At 35.9% G+C, this 13085-nt stretch overlaps 1 protein-coding gene across 7 annotated transcripts in view; it reads right to left on the bottom strand.

The window, feature by feature from the left end:
• NME7 (NME/NM23 family member 7) overlaps positions 1-13085 on the bottom strand; it is a 237027-nt gene that overhangs the window by 164522 nt on the left and 59420 nt on the right. For all 7 annotated transcript variants that reach the window (XM_032161055.2, XM_058443250.1, XM_058443247.1 and 4 more), the window contains exons 5-6: positions 7763-7813; positions 3154-3361 (exon numbers count right to left, since the gene is read on the bottom strand). In XM_032161055.2, coding sequence (XP_032016946.1) covers positions 3154-3361; positions 7763-7813 — 259 coding nt within the window. The remainder of the gene's footprint in view (positions 1-3153; positions 3362-7762; positions 7814-13085) is intronic.

The following is a 13085-nucleotide window of genomic DNA, read 5'->3' as shown; positions in this document are numbered from 1 at the left end:
GCAGGAAATATCAGTAAACATGGTAGTGACTTTCAGTTCAGCCTCAATTATTTCCTTCATTAATTAGATATGTTTATTATTTTTATAATGCTTTAAAATATGATTGGAAATTTAACTATACAAAACAATACCACATTTACAGTAAATGTCTACTACTAAGATATGGTCAAAGACTCTAATTGCTCTCTTGCAGGTATCTTTAACTTCCTTAACACTTTGGTCACATTTGTTTCACAAAACCACAGCCATGGTTAAAGCCAGCTCTCCACCTACTCCTTACCTTCAGCCATGCAGTTGAACAGGCTGGAGAACCATACTCATAATTCATGGCCATGAACACTAGATGGGCCATTAATTCAGTATAGCAATCACACACCACATTTCCCTGATCTATTCCTTTTCCAGATGACCCTTTCACATATTCTTCTCTCCCTTCAGACCAACCAATATCTTATCCTTCATCCTCACTTTCAGCTGTTTTGATCTTGCTTCCTACTTAAGAATCAGCATCTGTGTTCACATATTCTCCCTTCCCATCTGTTGCTATAGACGAGTACCTGAGATGCACACCTGCCTAATCTCTCCACCTGGGTTCTAATTTCCATTTCCTTTTGCCTCATTAATGAAATTGCTCCAACAAGTCTCCCTCTTTTTCCTACATCATCATTTTTTTACCTAATACCTCTCCTCTTAAAAAAAAAAATTGATCCTGCTTTTCTTGACAGCTACCACCTCATCTCTTTGCAGGAAAACTTCTCAAAAAAACTCCTCAAAAAAAAAAGTTGTCTATATTCACTAACTCCAATTCCGGTCCCACAATTTTCTTTTAAGTCTACTCCACACAGGGTTTTGCCTCCACCTCCCCATCAACATTCACCTTACAGAATTCACCAATGATATCCACACTGCAAAATTTAACAATCCATTCGCAGTCCTCTTCTTACTTGCCTTATTTGACACCACTGGTCATTCTCTCATTTTGGAATATTTGATTCACTTGGCCTCTAGGACATAATTATCTCTCAGTTTGTCCTCTTACCTCTCTGGTGGCTCCTCCTCAACCTCCTTTGCTGCCTTCTTCTCCTTGACCTTTTATCAAGATGTAGCTTCATCTTTGGTGCTCTTTATTTCTCTATCTATACCTTCGCCTTGGTAATCTCAACCAGTCTCCCGGCTTTAAATACCATTTATGTGCTGATAACTCTAAGCTGTCATACTAATTTTTTTCATTCATCAGTCTAATTGGAAAACTAACAAACAGGTTAAGTTTATAAATGTCCAAAACATAACTCCTGATTGTCCATTCATTCTGACTCTAGCCACAGTTTTCCTCATTTTAGTTTATGTAAATTCTATCCTTCTGTTAATCAGGCTAAGAACTTTGGAGTAATCCTTGGTATCTTTTTCTCATACTCTACATTCAGTCTAGCAGAAAATCTTGTTTATTTGACCTTCAACCGTTAATATATATTTTAAAATATATTTGTATACTTCTTTCATTATTACCACCCGGGTCCAAGCCATCATCTCGCTGGGTTATTCCAACAGACTCCTGATTAGGCTCCCTGTTGCTGTTTTTGCCCCTCTATAGTCATTCTTTTTTTTTTTCCCCAAGATGGAGTCTCACTCTGTCACCCAGGCTAGAGCACAGTGGCATGATCTCAGTTCACTGCAACCTCCACCTCCCTGGTTCAAGCAATTCTCCTACCTCAGCCTCTGGAGTAGCTGGGATTACAGCTGGGTACCACCACACCCAGCTAATTTTTGTATTTTTAGTAGAAACAGGGTTTTACCATGTTGGCCAGGCTGGTCTCAAACTCCTGGCCTCGAATGATCTGCCCACCTCAGCCTCCCAAAGTGCTGGGATTACAGGCATGAGCCACCACTCCCGGCCTCTATAGTCATTCTTAATGCAACAGCCAGAATGATCCTTTTAAATGGCAAGTGGAACATATCAGTCCTTTGCTCAAAACCCTAAAATGGCTCTCTATTTTTTTCAGAGAAAAATCTAAAAGTACTACTACGGCCTATAAGACCATATAATCTTTCCCCTAATTACCTCTGTAACCTCATCACCCTCTTCCTCCCTCTCTCACTCCTATCCAACCACGCTGTCCTCTTTGCTGTTAGTTGACTATTCCAGACAGAAATATGCTATTCAAGGAATAGTGAGATGGTTAGTGTGCCTGGAACACAATGATTAAGATAGAGATTGATCAAAGATACAGCTAGAGATAGATATGGGCCAGACTAGATAGAGCATTGGAGGCTACAATAAAGACTTTAGATTTTATTCTAGAAGAGACAGAAATTCACTGAAGGGTTTTCAGCAGGTGAATGTTAATCTGATTTGTCTTTAAAAGATCACTGGGCATAGTTGATTTTACTTGGGCAAGGTAAAATTTTAATTAATTGAGTGTAAGAAAAGAGGAAAAAAGAATTTGGAGGCTATTGTAGCAGTTCTGGCAAAATATAATAGTGATTTAGACCACAATGATCAGATTCAGGGTTTATTTTGAAAGAGCTGAAGGGACTTGCTGATGAAATGGTAAGAAAAAGAAAGAAATCAATTATAAAACTGTCTAATGTTGTTTCATTGCAAACACGACCAGATTAAAAACTACCTTAATTTAAGTGAGACACTTCTCATGATACTAAAAATAAACTTACACTTCATTAATTCAACCTCAGCATAAATCCAATATAATACTTTATTTATATGGATTTAAAAATAAGGAGTAGAGAAACTTTCATAAACACTAGCCATGTATAGGAAAATAATAGGATGTTAAGCTTGAAAGCACAGTGTTAGGTCTGAATCAAAAGGTAATATCTCAAATTATATCTTCTTTTTAATATCTACTAGCCATAAACTGGTATTCTTACATGAATTCAATAATTCAAACATTTAGGAGCCTCAGTAACTTAAGTCTTTGGAACAAGAAACAGGATGAGGAGAGTTTTAATTGGAGAAAACTTACGCTGATCATGATCACGTTATCAGTTCACAAAGGAGATATACTGAAACACTGTTTGATACTAGGCAAAATGTCAAAGGTTTTCTCTAAGTCACCAGTGATAGAAATGCTTTACTTTGATATAAAACATTTAACAGAACTAGAAGAGAATTAAAATATTTTTAAAACACCTTACTCTGGCCGCAGAAGCAAAAGAATCAGGGCCATGCGCTGCATTTCTTATGCCATCTGTTCCAAAGAGGGCTCTAATGCTTTCAGAAGCATCTGTGCGTGCCACTCCAGAGTTTGCAGGTCCCAGCAGTCTTTTCCATTCACATATAGCATCATCTCTTAAAATCTCCATGGCAATAATAGGACCAGTTGTAATAAACTGGATCAGCTCACTACAAAACAGATAGAAGATTAGTTTGCTTCTTTTTTCTGTCAACTAGGTATCTGTCTTAACGACAGGATATATTTAAATTGGATTATTTCAACATAGACATGAATATTATAATTTTAGAACCATTGAGCATAGTAATTTTACATGGGCAGGAGAAATTTTTCATAAATTGAGTGTCTTGCAGTGGCTCAATTCACTTCGAATCACTAGTAATGTCAAATTACTGTTACCAGAAAAATCACTGTTCTGTTGAATTAAGACTATTTCATGACTTAAAATGCATATTGTTACCTATTCCTTTCCCAGTGCTCTAACAGGTACAGAGGATTTTCCTTTTTATTTACATGTGTTTACCACTGCAGTCAAGTACAATTTCACAATATATAAATTGATGACAGGGATGGACGCCTTGTAACATATTTTTAGTAAGAATTTATTTATTTTTGTGTAAAACTATTAGAATTCAAAGACAGACAAAGAACTCTCTCAATCAATAAACACCGAGTTGGTTTGGTGATAAAAAAAAAAAAAAATCCCCAGCAGGCTTCAAGAAATATCCTTTTATTAGTGTAAAAACTACTCTGGGTTATTTCTGTATTAAATTATTAAAGTGTACGCCTAAGTTCTTGATTAAAAATCCAGCACTGAGTCACAGTCCTGCAAGGTATAAAAAACAATACTTTATTTTATTTTCTACTTTTATATGTGTACAGGATGCAATGACAAGTTTAACTATGAAATAAGTGACATCCTCCCTCTAACTGTATTAAGCAGGGACATAGTACTTTTTAGAGTAAGCCCATGGTTTTCTCTCATCCAAAGTAGAAAGAAGACATCCTCCTGGAGAAAGGAGCATGGTGTGACGGGGTCTTTTGTGCCCACTAACTTATGACTATTTTTTACACACTTCCTTCCACCCTGCATGTTATATGTCAACTCCCCTCAATACTTCCTTTTTAAAACACTCCCATTCATTTTGAAGAATATTTCTAAGAAATAGCATGTGCAAAAAAGTATTCTTATCCTCTATCCTAAGAGGTCTATAATACCTCCTCATACATTTTCTGCCAGACCTTTGCTGCCAAAACAAACAAAACCCCCAAGACCAACCATTAGATTTAAAAAAACCCAAATCAAAGGCGCAAACCATGTTTATTCACTCAATAAGCATTTAATAATTGCCTATAACATATCAGCATCTGTGCCACAAAAAAAGATCCCTTCTTCAAGACACTTACAATCTAACTCCCTATTAATACAAAATTCTCAAAACACAATCGAATAAGCCTGTGAATATGGCATGTAACAATATAGGGAATGATGTGCCTGATTATAGATACTGCTTCATGAAAATCTAATTACTTCACCTAGTCTTTTGTTACATCATTCTCATTAACAGGCAACTAGTTAACTCATTCCTTTAATAAAATTTACTGCATGCAAATCACATATAAATCATTAGACTAGGAGTTGTAATTCAATGCTATAAACATATACAAAGTTTATACCAAAAGATAATTTCCACCAATTTTCTAGAAAAGTGTATATAGCTATTCTAACAAGGCTTAGGAATATTTTATAATGCTTGATTTGAAATAATCTATGGCACAATAATTTTCTTATATAAAACTGTTTTTAAAAACCCACTACTCAGTGCAGGATATCAAATAACATGTCTACTGTGGCCATTTAGTTTGGCTGATATAACATTCTTTCTTATTAGAAGTGTAAACACTCTTTGGCAACAGTAATAGTAATATGAGCATGCAAAATATTCACTTAAATTTAATTACATGTCAAATATTTAGAATATATAAAGTGTAACATACATTATATGTTCTATGTCAAGGAACAAAATATATATCAAACTATTTAGTTAAAATAGAAAGGTTCCAAGAACATTGCTTTATGTATCCAAGACTACCAAAATAGTTTAAAAGTACAACAGGCTACAGTAACCAAAACATCATGGTACGGTACAAAAACAGACACATAGATCACTGGAACATAATAGAGAACCCAGAAATAAAGCCACACATCTACAGCCATCTGAACTTTGACAAAGTCAACAAAAATAAGCAATGGGGAAAGGATTCTCTATTCAATAAATGGTGCTGGGATACCTGTCTAGCCATAAGCAGAAGAAAGAAACTGGCCCCTTAACTTTAACCATATACAAAACTTTACTCAAGATGGATTAAAGATTTAAAAGTAAGACCTCAAACTATAAGAATCCTAGAAGAAAACCTAGGAAACACCATTCTGGACATTGGCCTGGGGAAAGAATGTATGACTAAGTCCTCAAAAGTCATGGCAACAAAAACAAAAATTGACGAGTGGGACTAAAGAGCTTCTGCACAGAAAGCTTCTGCACTAGCAACAGAGTAAAAAGACAGTCTACAGAATGGGAGAAAATATTCACAAACTCTGCATTCAACGAAGGACTAATATGCAGAATCTGTAACGACCTTAAATAATCAAACAAGCATGAAACAACCCCACTAAAAAAAGAGCAAAAGACATAAATACACACTTCTCAAAAGAACATACAAGCAGCCAGTAAGCGTATGAAAAAACGCTCAGTATCACTAATCATCAGAGAAATGCAAATCAAAACCACAATGAGATACCATTTCACACCAGTCAGAATGGCTATTATTAAAAAGTCAAAAAATAACATGCTGGCAAGACTGTAGAGAAAAGAGAATGCTTATACACTGTTGGTGGGAATATTAATTACTCCAGCCATTGTGGAAAGCAGTGTGGATATTTCTCAAAGAACTTAAAACAGAGCTACCATTTAACCTAGCAATTCCATTACTGGGTATATACCCAAAGGAAAAGAAATTCTGCCAAAAAGACACATGCCCTCATACACTCATTGCTGTGCTATTCACAATAGCAAATACATGGAAACAACTCAAGTGCCCATCAGTGGTAGATTGGATAAAGAAACCGTGATATATATATATATATATATCTAACAGAATTCTACACAACCATAAAAAACATAAAAAAAAAAATCATGTCCTTGGCAATAATATGGACACAGTTGGAGGCCATAATCCTAAGCAAATAAATCCACCAACAGAAAACCAAATGCTGTATGTTCTCACTTACAAGTAGGAGCTAAACATTAAACACGCATTGACACAAATATGTGGATAATAGACACTGTGGACTACTAGAGGAGAGAAGGCAGGTGGTTTGAAAAACTACCTATTGGGTACTATACTCACTACCTGGATGATGGGATCCATACTCCAAACCTCAGCATCACACAATATTCCCATGTAACAAATCTGTATGTGTACCCCCTGTATCTAAAATAGAGGTTGAATTTTTTTTTTAAAAAAAAAGTCAAAAAACAACAGATGCTGGCAAGTCTGTAGAGAAAGGGAACACTTATACACTGCTGATGGAAATGCAAATTAGTACCTCAACCACTGTAGAAAACGGTTTGGAGTTTTTTCAAAGGACTTAGAACTACCATTTGAACCTTAAATCCCGTTACTGCTATATATCCAAAAGAAAACAAATCTTTCTACCAAAAAGATACATGAACTTGCCTCTTCATTGCAGCACTATACACAATAGCAAAGACATGGAATCAACCCAGGTGCCCATCAGTGGTGAACTGGTTAAAAAAAATGTGGTACATATATACCATGGAATACCATGCCGCAATAAAAAAGAATGAAATCATGGCCTCTGCAACAAAATGAATGGAGATGGAGGCCATTATCCTAAGCAAATTAACGCAGAACAGAAAACCAAATACCACATGTTCTTACTTATAAGTGGGAACTAAATAATGGCTACTCATGGACAATAATATCTATTGACGGCAACAACAGACACTGGGGACTACTAGAGTGGGAGAAAGGGAAGGGAGCAAGGGTTGAAAAACTAACTATTCGGTATTATGCTCAGTACCTGGGTAATGGGATCAATTGTACCCCAAACCTCAGCATCACACAATATACCCAGGTAACAAACCTGCACATGTGCCCCCTGAATCTAAAGTAAAAGTTGACATAAAAAATAAAAATTAAAAAAATTAAAAGCCCCACAAACACAAAAGCATAATAAAAATATTGGACATCAAATATAATTATCACTCCATTTTTAATCAACCAAAAATTTTAAAAGTTATCCTTCTTGTAATGTAAACAAATATTTCTATTTGCAATTGAATAAATTTTAAGATTTTTAATAATAAAATACAGGAATTCTTAATAAAAAGACAGAGAATGTAATTCTTAGAATTCTGTGCAGTTGCAAGATGTTGCTATGGCCCTTTTGACAGATTATTCTCATGTAATAAATTTTACAAATGTAACTCCATAGTTTTCTAGGATATCCTCCTTTACATACCACTATCCCCAAATTAAGGACCTACTTGAAAAACGGTCTTGACTGGTGATCTACATGAAAATCCAATGCTTCTTTCCTATAAAATAATCAAAATGACAATAGTTAAGAATTATAAAACACTTATTATTTTAGCTTATGTTAATAAAATAAAGATAAAATCCTCTCAATTTATACTAATTTATATTTTAATTAGTAATTTTTCACCAAATATTCTGTCAAAGCCTCTCTTTTAAAATATTTTGTAAGTATGAGTAATATCGATGTAAATAAAAATTAATATAGGAGGCAGTATTTACTTTTCTACTTATGTTATATATCGTCTATCTTCTTCTTTTTTTTTTTTTTAGATTGAGTCACCCAGGCCAGAGTGCAATGGCATGATCTTGGCACTCGCTACAACCTCCACCTCCTGGGTTCAAGCAGTTCTCCTGTTTTAGCCTCCCAAGTCACTGGAATTACAGGCATGTGCCACAATGCCCAGCTAATTTTTGTACTTTTTCTAGAGATGGGGTTTCACCATGTTGGCCAGGCTGGTCTCAAACTCCTGACCTCAGGTGATCCACCCACCTCGGCCTCTCAAAGTGCTGGGATTACAGGCATGACCCACCACACCTGGCCTTATCTATCTTTTTACACAGCATCCTGAACATTCTAGAAACAAAGGTTAATATTTGACCAGTGAGAATATTTGTTCTTTAAAGTCTAAATAAGTTGCATCAAAAAAATGCAAAGCCATCTTCTAATTAAAAATTTGTCACTTTTTTCCACAGGCTTTAAACTTAAGAGTTTAGGCTAGAATTTTAATTTAATGTTTATAGCTTTTTTTCTTAGCTAGGTCTCTCCAAAGGAAAGACTATACAGTCGTGTTTTTAAAAGCTGCCTCAGAAATTATGTACCTTAATTTGTTTTTATTTTATTGGTTACTAATGCTTTAACTGACATCACTAAAAAAGGGGAGAATATGGAAACATTTAGAATTCAGAGTTTATTAATTGTAACAGGGATTTAGTTTTTACATTTGTATTACCACTAAAGAATATCTACAGAGGCAATAAAAGAATGCACTTTAAACTGATTAGCTAAAAAGTCTAAAAAACTTTTTTTAAAAGCAAACCAGATGACTCTCCTAACACTGTAGTTTTCTTAAAGGCTTTGAACTGAGTTCACAGTATGTGACAAATACATGTAAACATTAACTACCTTTAAAACTAGAAAGCGTTCCCTAGAAAAGAATCAACCTTTTCAGGCTTGAGAATTAATTTGATATGCAATGCTTTTAAGATTTTATCAGCATATTACAAAATGAATTTACATAACAAGTTATATCACGCATACTCTCATTCTAACCAAATGTACTTAAACATTCATTTGACTATAACGAGATTATGAAATATGTAATGCCAATAGAGAGAATAAAATTCATCCTGAGACATGGAAAGGAGAAAAAAAATCAAATTTTTCTAGAGTCAACTATAGCCATGATTAAATTATTCTATTTATTCCTTACAACAATATATTGAAATAGGTGTGATCACCTTCATTTTACATTGGAAAAGAATAAAGTTCAGCATAGTTGCATAAGTTGTCCAGTTCACAAAGCTAGTAAGGACAGGACAAGAAGATTTGAACCCAAAGCTCTCTGATTGCAAATTTCTGACTGCTTATGCTCTTGCTACTACTAACTGCAGAACGACATTCTAGAGGGTAAAGAGAAAAACTCACAAAAAAAAGATATGTATATATTGCATTACAGCCTAAAATGGGGTAAAACTGAATGACTGAAAAACGCACATGGAGAGCAAATTAGAAGAGTTAGCAGAAGAATACTAAAACAACCAATTCTAAACTTTTCAAACACAAAAAAAACTGAACTACAAGAAAGGAAAAAGAAATCATAATCTTTAACATCATTGAAAAGAAAAACCTCAATCCATTACTAAAAATGTTTCATTGTTTTCATCCAACATGTCCCTGATTCCATAGTTATCTCCACTGGAAATCTAAAATTGAAACCAGGATGAGAGTTCATAAATTTTTTCCCATCATTCTTATCTAATTCTTTGCTTAAAAGGTTTAGGAGATAGGTATTAACAAGTCGATCACTATCTAGAAAAGTTTTTTGTTATTGTTTTGTTATGTTTTGTTGTGTTTTTATAAAGAAACCATTCTTTCACAAGGATCTATCCATTAACCCTTTCAAGAAATATTTACTTAATGCCTACCTTGATTGAGGCACTGATCCAAGAACTAGAAATACAAAGTCATACAGAACTCAGCAGTTATCTTCTGGATGTCGTCATCATGGGGGAACTGACATTTGAACAAACAATTTTAGAAAAGATGTATACATTGTGAGAAATTCCTCCAGGTGAGTTTCTCTCTTCTAACTTGTCTTATTGGGTATGCCAAGAATGCAAGGACCTGACTGATCTTCATCGGTGTCATTTCTCAGGATTGTGTCTGCAACAACCAACCTTGAGGGATAAAGTAAAGCCTCTCTTCAGTATAAAGAGCAGGCTTGTTTATTGCTTGCTAATGGAACAGTTGGTAACCCAAGCTCACTCCTCCTCAGTTGTGATGCCACCCTCTAGATACACAGTATACACCTGGGCCTAGGTCATTTTATTCCTACAGGAGATGGAGGCAAGGAGAACCAATATAAACACAATGCTCATGCTGCTTGCTCTACCATAATAAAGTATTTTGTCTCTGACCCAGAAGTCTCATGTCATGTGCTAACATCCATGGAAGAGTTACAGGTAACTTCCTAGCTTATAAATTGGATGAAATCCCAAGCTCAACATACTAATAAAAATATATGAAGTGATAGGAATGATTAAACAAGCAGTGAAGTTTTCTTGGGAATTAGTTTCCATGAGACATTTGAGTTGGTTCTGAACGATGAATAGGAATGGACTAGACAGAAGACAAGGGACAGCATTCAAGACAGTACAATATTATGTACAAGAAAACTGAGATGCGATAAAGCACAACATGTTCAGGGAACTGAAACCTAAGTATCCTCTTAGAGCTATTACAGTAGGTGAGTCCAGATGACTAAGAGTCTTGTATACTCTATCAAAGAGCTTGTCTGCTTGTCCATATTTTCCTGCATATGGGAAACCACTGATGGATTTAAGGAAGGGAATGGTAACTTGTTCAAATTTTCATTGTATAAGGTTCATTCTAATGGCAATAAGAAAATGGCATGGAGTAATCTTGAGGTAGGAAATGAGCCATCAAGGAATAGAAGGTAGTAAGTCAAGAAGTAGACAAATCAGTCAGTAGCCTATGTTGATACTTTGAAAGCCTGAACATGAGCCTATAAAATGCCTAAACTAAGGGGCTGCAATAGGAATTATACGGAGAGAATTGCTCCCATAGATATACAGAAAGGCAGAAGTAAAAATATTTATATATCAGGTAGGTATGAGGAATGGGGGAGCAGCAAGATGAATCTAGGATCACTTTCAGATTGACAGTTGTAGAGAGAAGTCAAGGCTGAAGATGTATTTGGAATTCATCTATAAGTGAGTGGTAGGTGATCATATGGACATGGGTGGGACTACTCAAGTAAAGTTGTAACGAAAATAACATACAACAAGCTGGATGCAGTGGCTCATGTCTGTAATTCTAGCACTTTGGGAGTACAAGGCAGGAGACTCACTTGAGGCCAGTTCGAGACTAGCCTGGGCAACAAAGGCAGACCACATTTCTTAAAAAGAAAAAAAGCAAGGATCTGGAGGAATACCTAATTGAAATCATAGTGACAGTCACTGAGATGGGAAAGCAAATAGAGTAGAGCCCTGGATGATCACTCACCGAGATGTTGATGTCATCCCAACTGTCAGGAGACACTGGAATAGAAGACTAAAAACAAAGTGCCCAAATCTTTAACAAATCTGGAGTTTGTGAACTGTAGAATGGAAATGAGGCTCAGTGGATGGTAAAACAACTAAATAACATGAATTTCCAAGGACGAAGAAGAATAGAAATTTTTAGGAGAGAGCTAAAACACGCTATATCATGACCCTGTGACGCAAGAAACATTTCTGAGTGAGCAGCCTACAGGGCTAAAAGGAAAGGGATGTCCCTGGAGAAGGGTCAGATTTCAACTAAACTAAAAATGTGCAGGCAAAGATACACTCTGTTAAGACACTATGGACATAGGGATATTTGTTCACAATGAAACTTGATTTCCAGAGGGGCCAGTGAAAATGGTTTGGTAAGAGATTTGTGTTCAGAAGACTATGAGAAAAGGAAGTGCATAATTACAAATGAATAGGTGTGTCAACACGTAATTAGAAGGGCTTGCATCTGTGGTACTCTGAAGAATGAAGTATTTCAAAAGGCATGGGTGGAATTAAGACTTGAGGTTTCAAAGAAACTAGCAAATGTACACCCTATGGTGCTCTTAAAGTGTTTGCTGGTTTTAGCATCTTTCTTCATGTGCTATAGGGCCATTATAATAAACAAGTAGCATCTTTACCACAGGAAGCTGGATACCAAGTCATCAGACACTAGAAGTATAGAGACACTAAACTCACGTAACCCTCACAACAACTTTATGAGATAGGTACTATTATAAATCCCATTTTAAGCCAGGTGCAGTGGCTCACGCCTGTAATCCCAGCACTTTGGGAAGCTGAGGCGGGTGGATCATTTGAGGTCAGGAGTTCAAGACTAGCCTGGCCAACATGGTGAAACCCCGTCTCTACTAAAAATACAAAAATTACCCGGGCATGGTGGCGTGCACCTGTAGCTACTCAGGAGGCCGAGGCAGGAGAATTGCTTGAACCTGGGAGGTGGAGGTTGCAGTGAGCCAAAATCATGCCACTACACTCCAGCCTGGGTGACAGAGCAAGACTCCATCTCAAAAAAAAAAAAAAAATCCCATTTTGCAAATGAAGAAATAAACACAGTGGTCAATTGTTCAGTCACACATCTAGTAAGTAGCATAGTTACAAGCAATCTGGTATAAATACTGTGCTCTGAAATGTAAGCCTCCTGTCTCTCTAGAAAATATGTAAACTAGGAGATCATACATAAGGGAAAAATTCCAATTAAACATGTTGTTGTCAGGGTAAAATGGAGGGTGTTGTGTTAAAGTTTCTCAGAATCAGATGTATTGAAGCTGACTTGAATGTCTACTGCTCCCCATTGTCCCTGCTCTCACAGAAACAAAAATGCAACTGACCCATGGAATAAATCCAGAAATGAATGATTTATTGAAGCATTAAGAAGACACCTAACCAAAAACAAACAAAAACTAGTAGAGAAACATAAGAACACTATTGGAGCCAGGTCTGCCTAACTGCTACATTCCTGTCCCTAGAGACACTCTGTTA

Source organism: Hylobates moloch, unplaced genomic scaffold (genome assembly GCF_009828535.3).
Source record: "Hylobates moloch isolate HMO894 unplaced genomic scaffold, HMol_V3 SCAFFOLD_8, whole genome shotgun sequence".
NCBI lineage: Eukaryota > Metazoa > Chordata > Mammalia > Primates > Hylobatidae > Hylobates > Hylobates moloch.
Note: the sequence above shows the minus strand (reverse complement) of the source record. Positions and strands in the feature narration are given on the sequence as shown.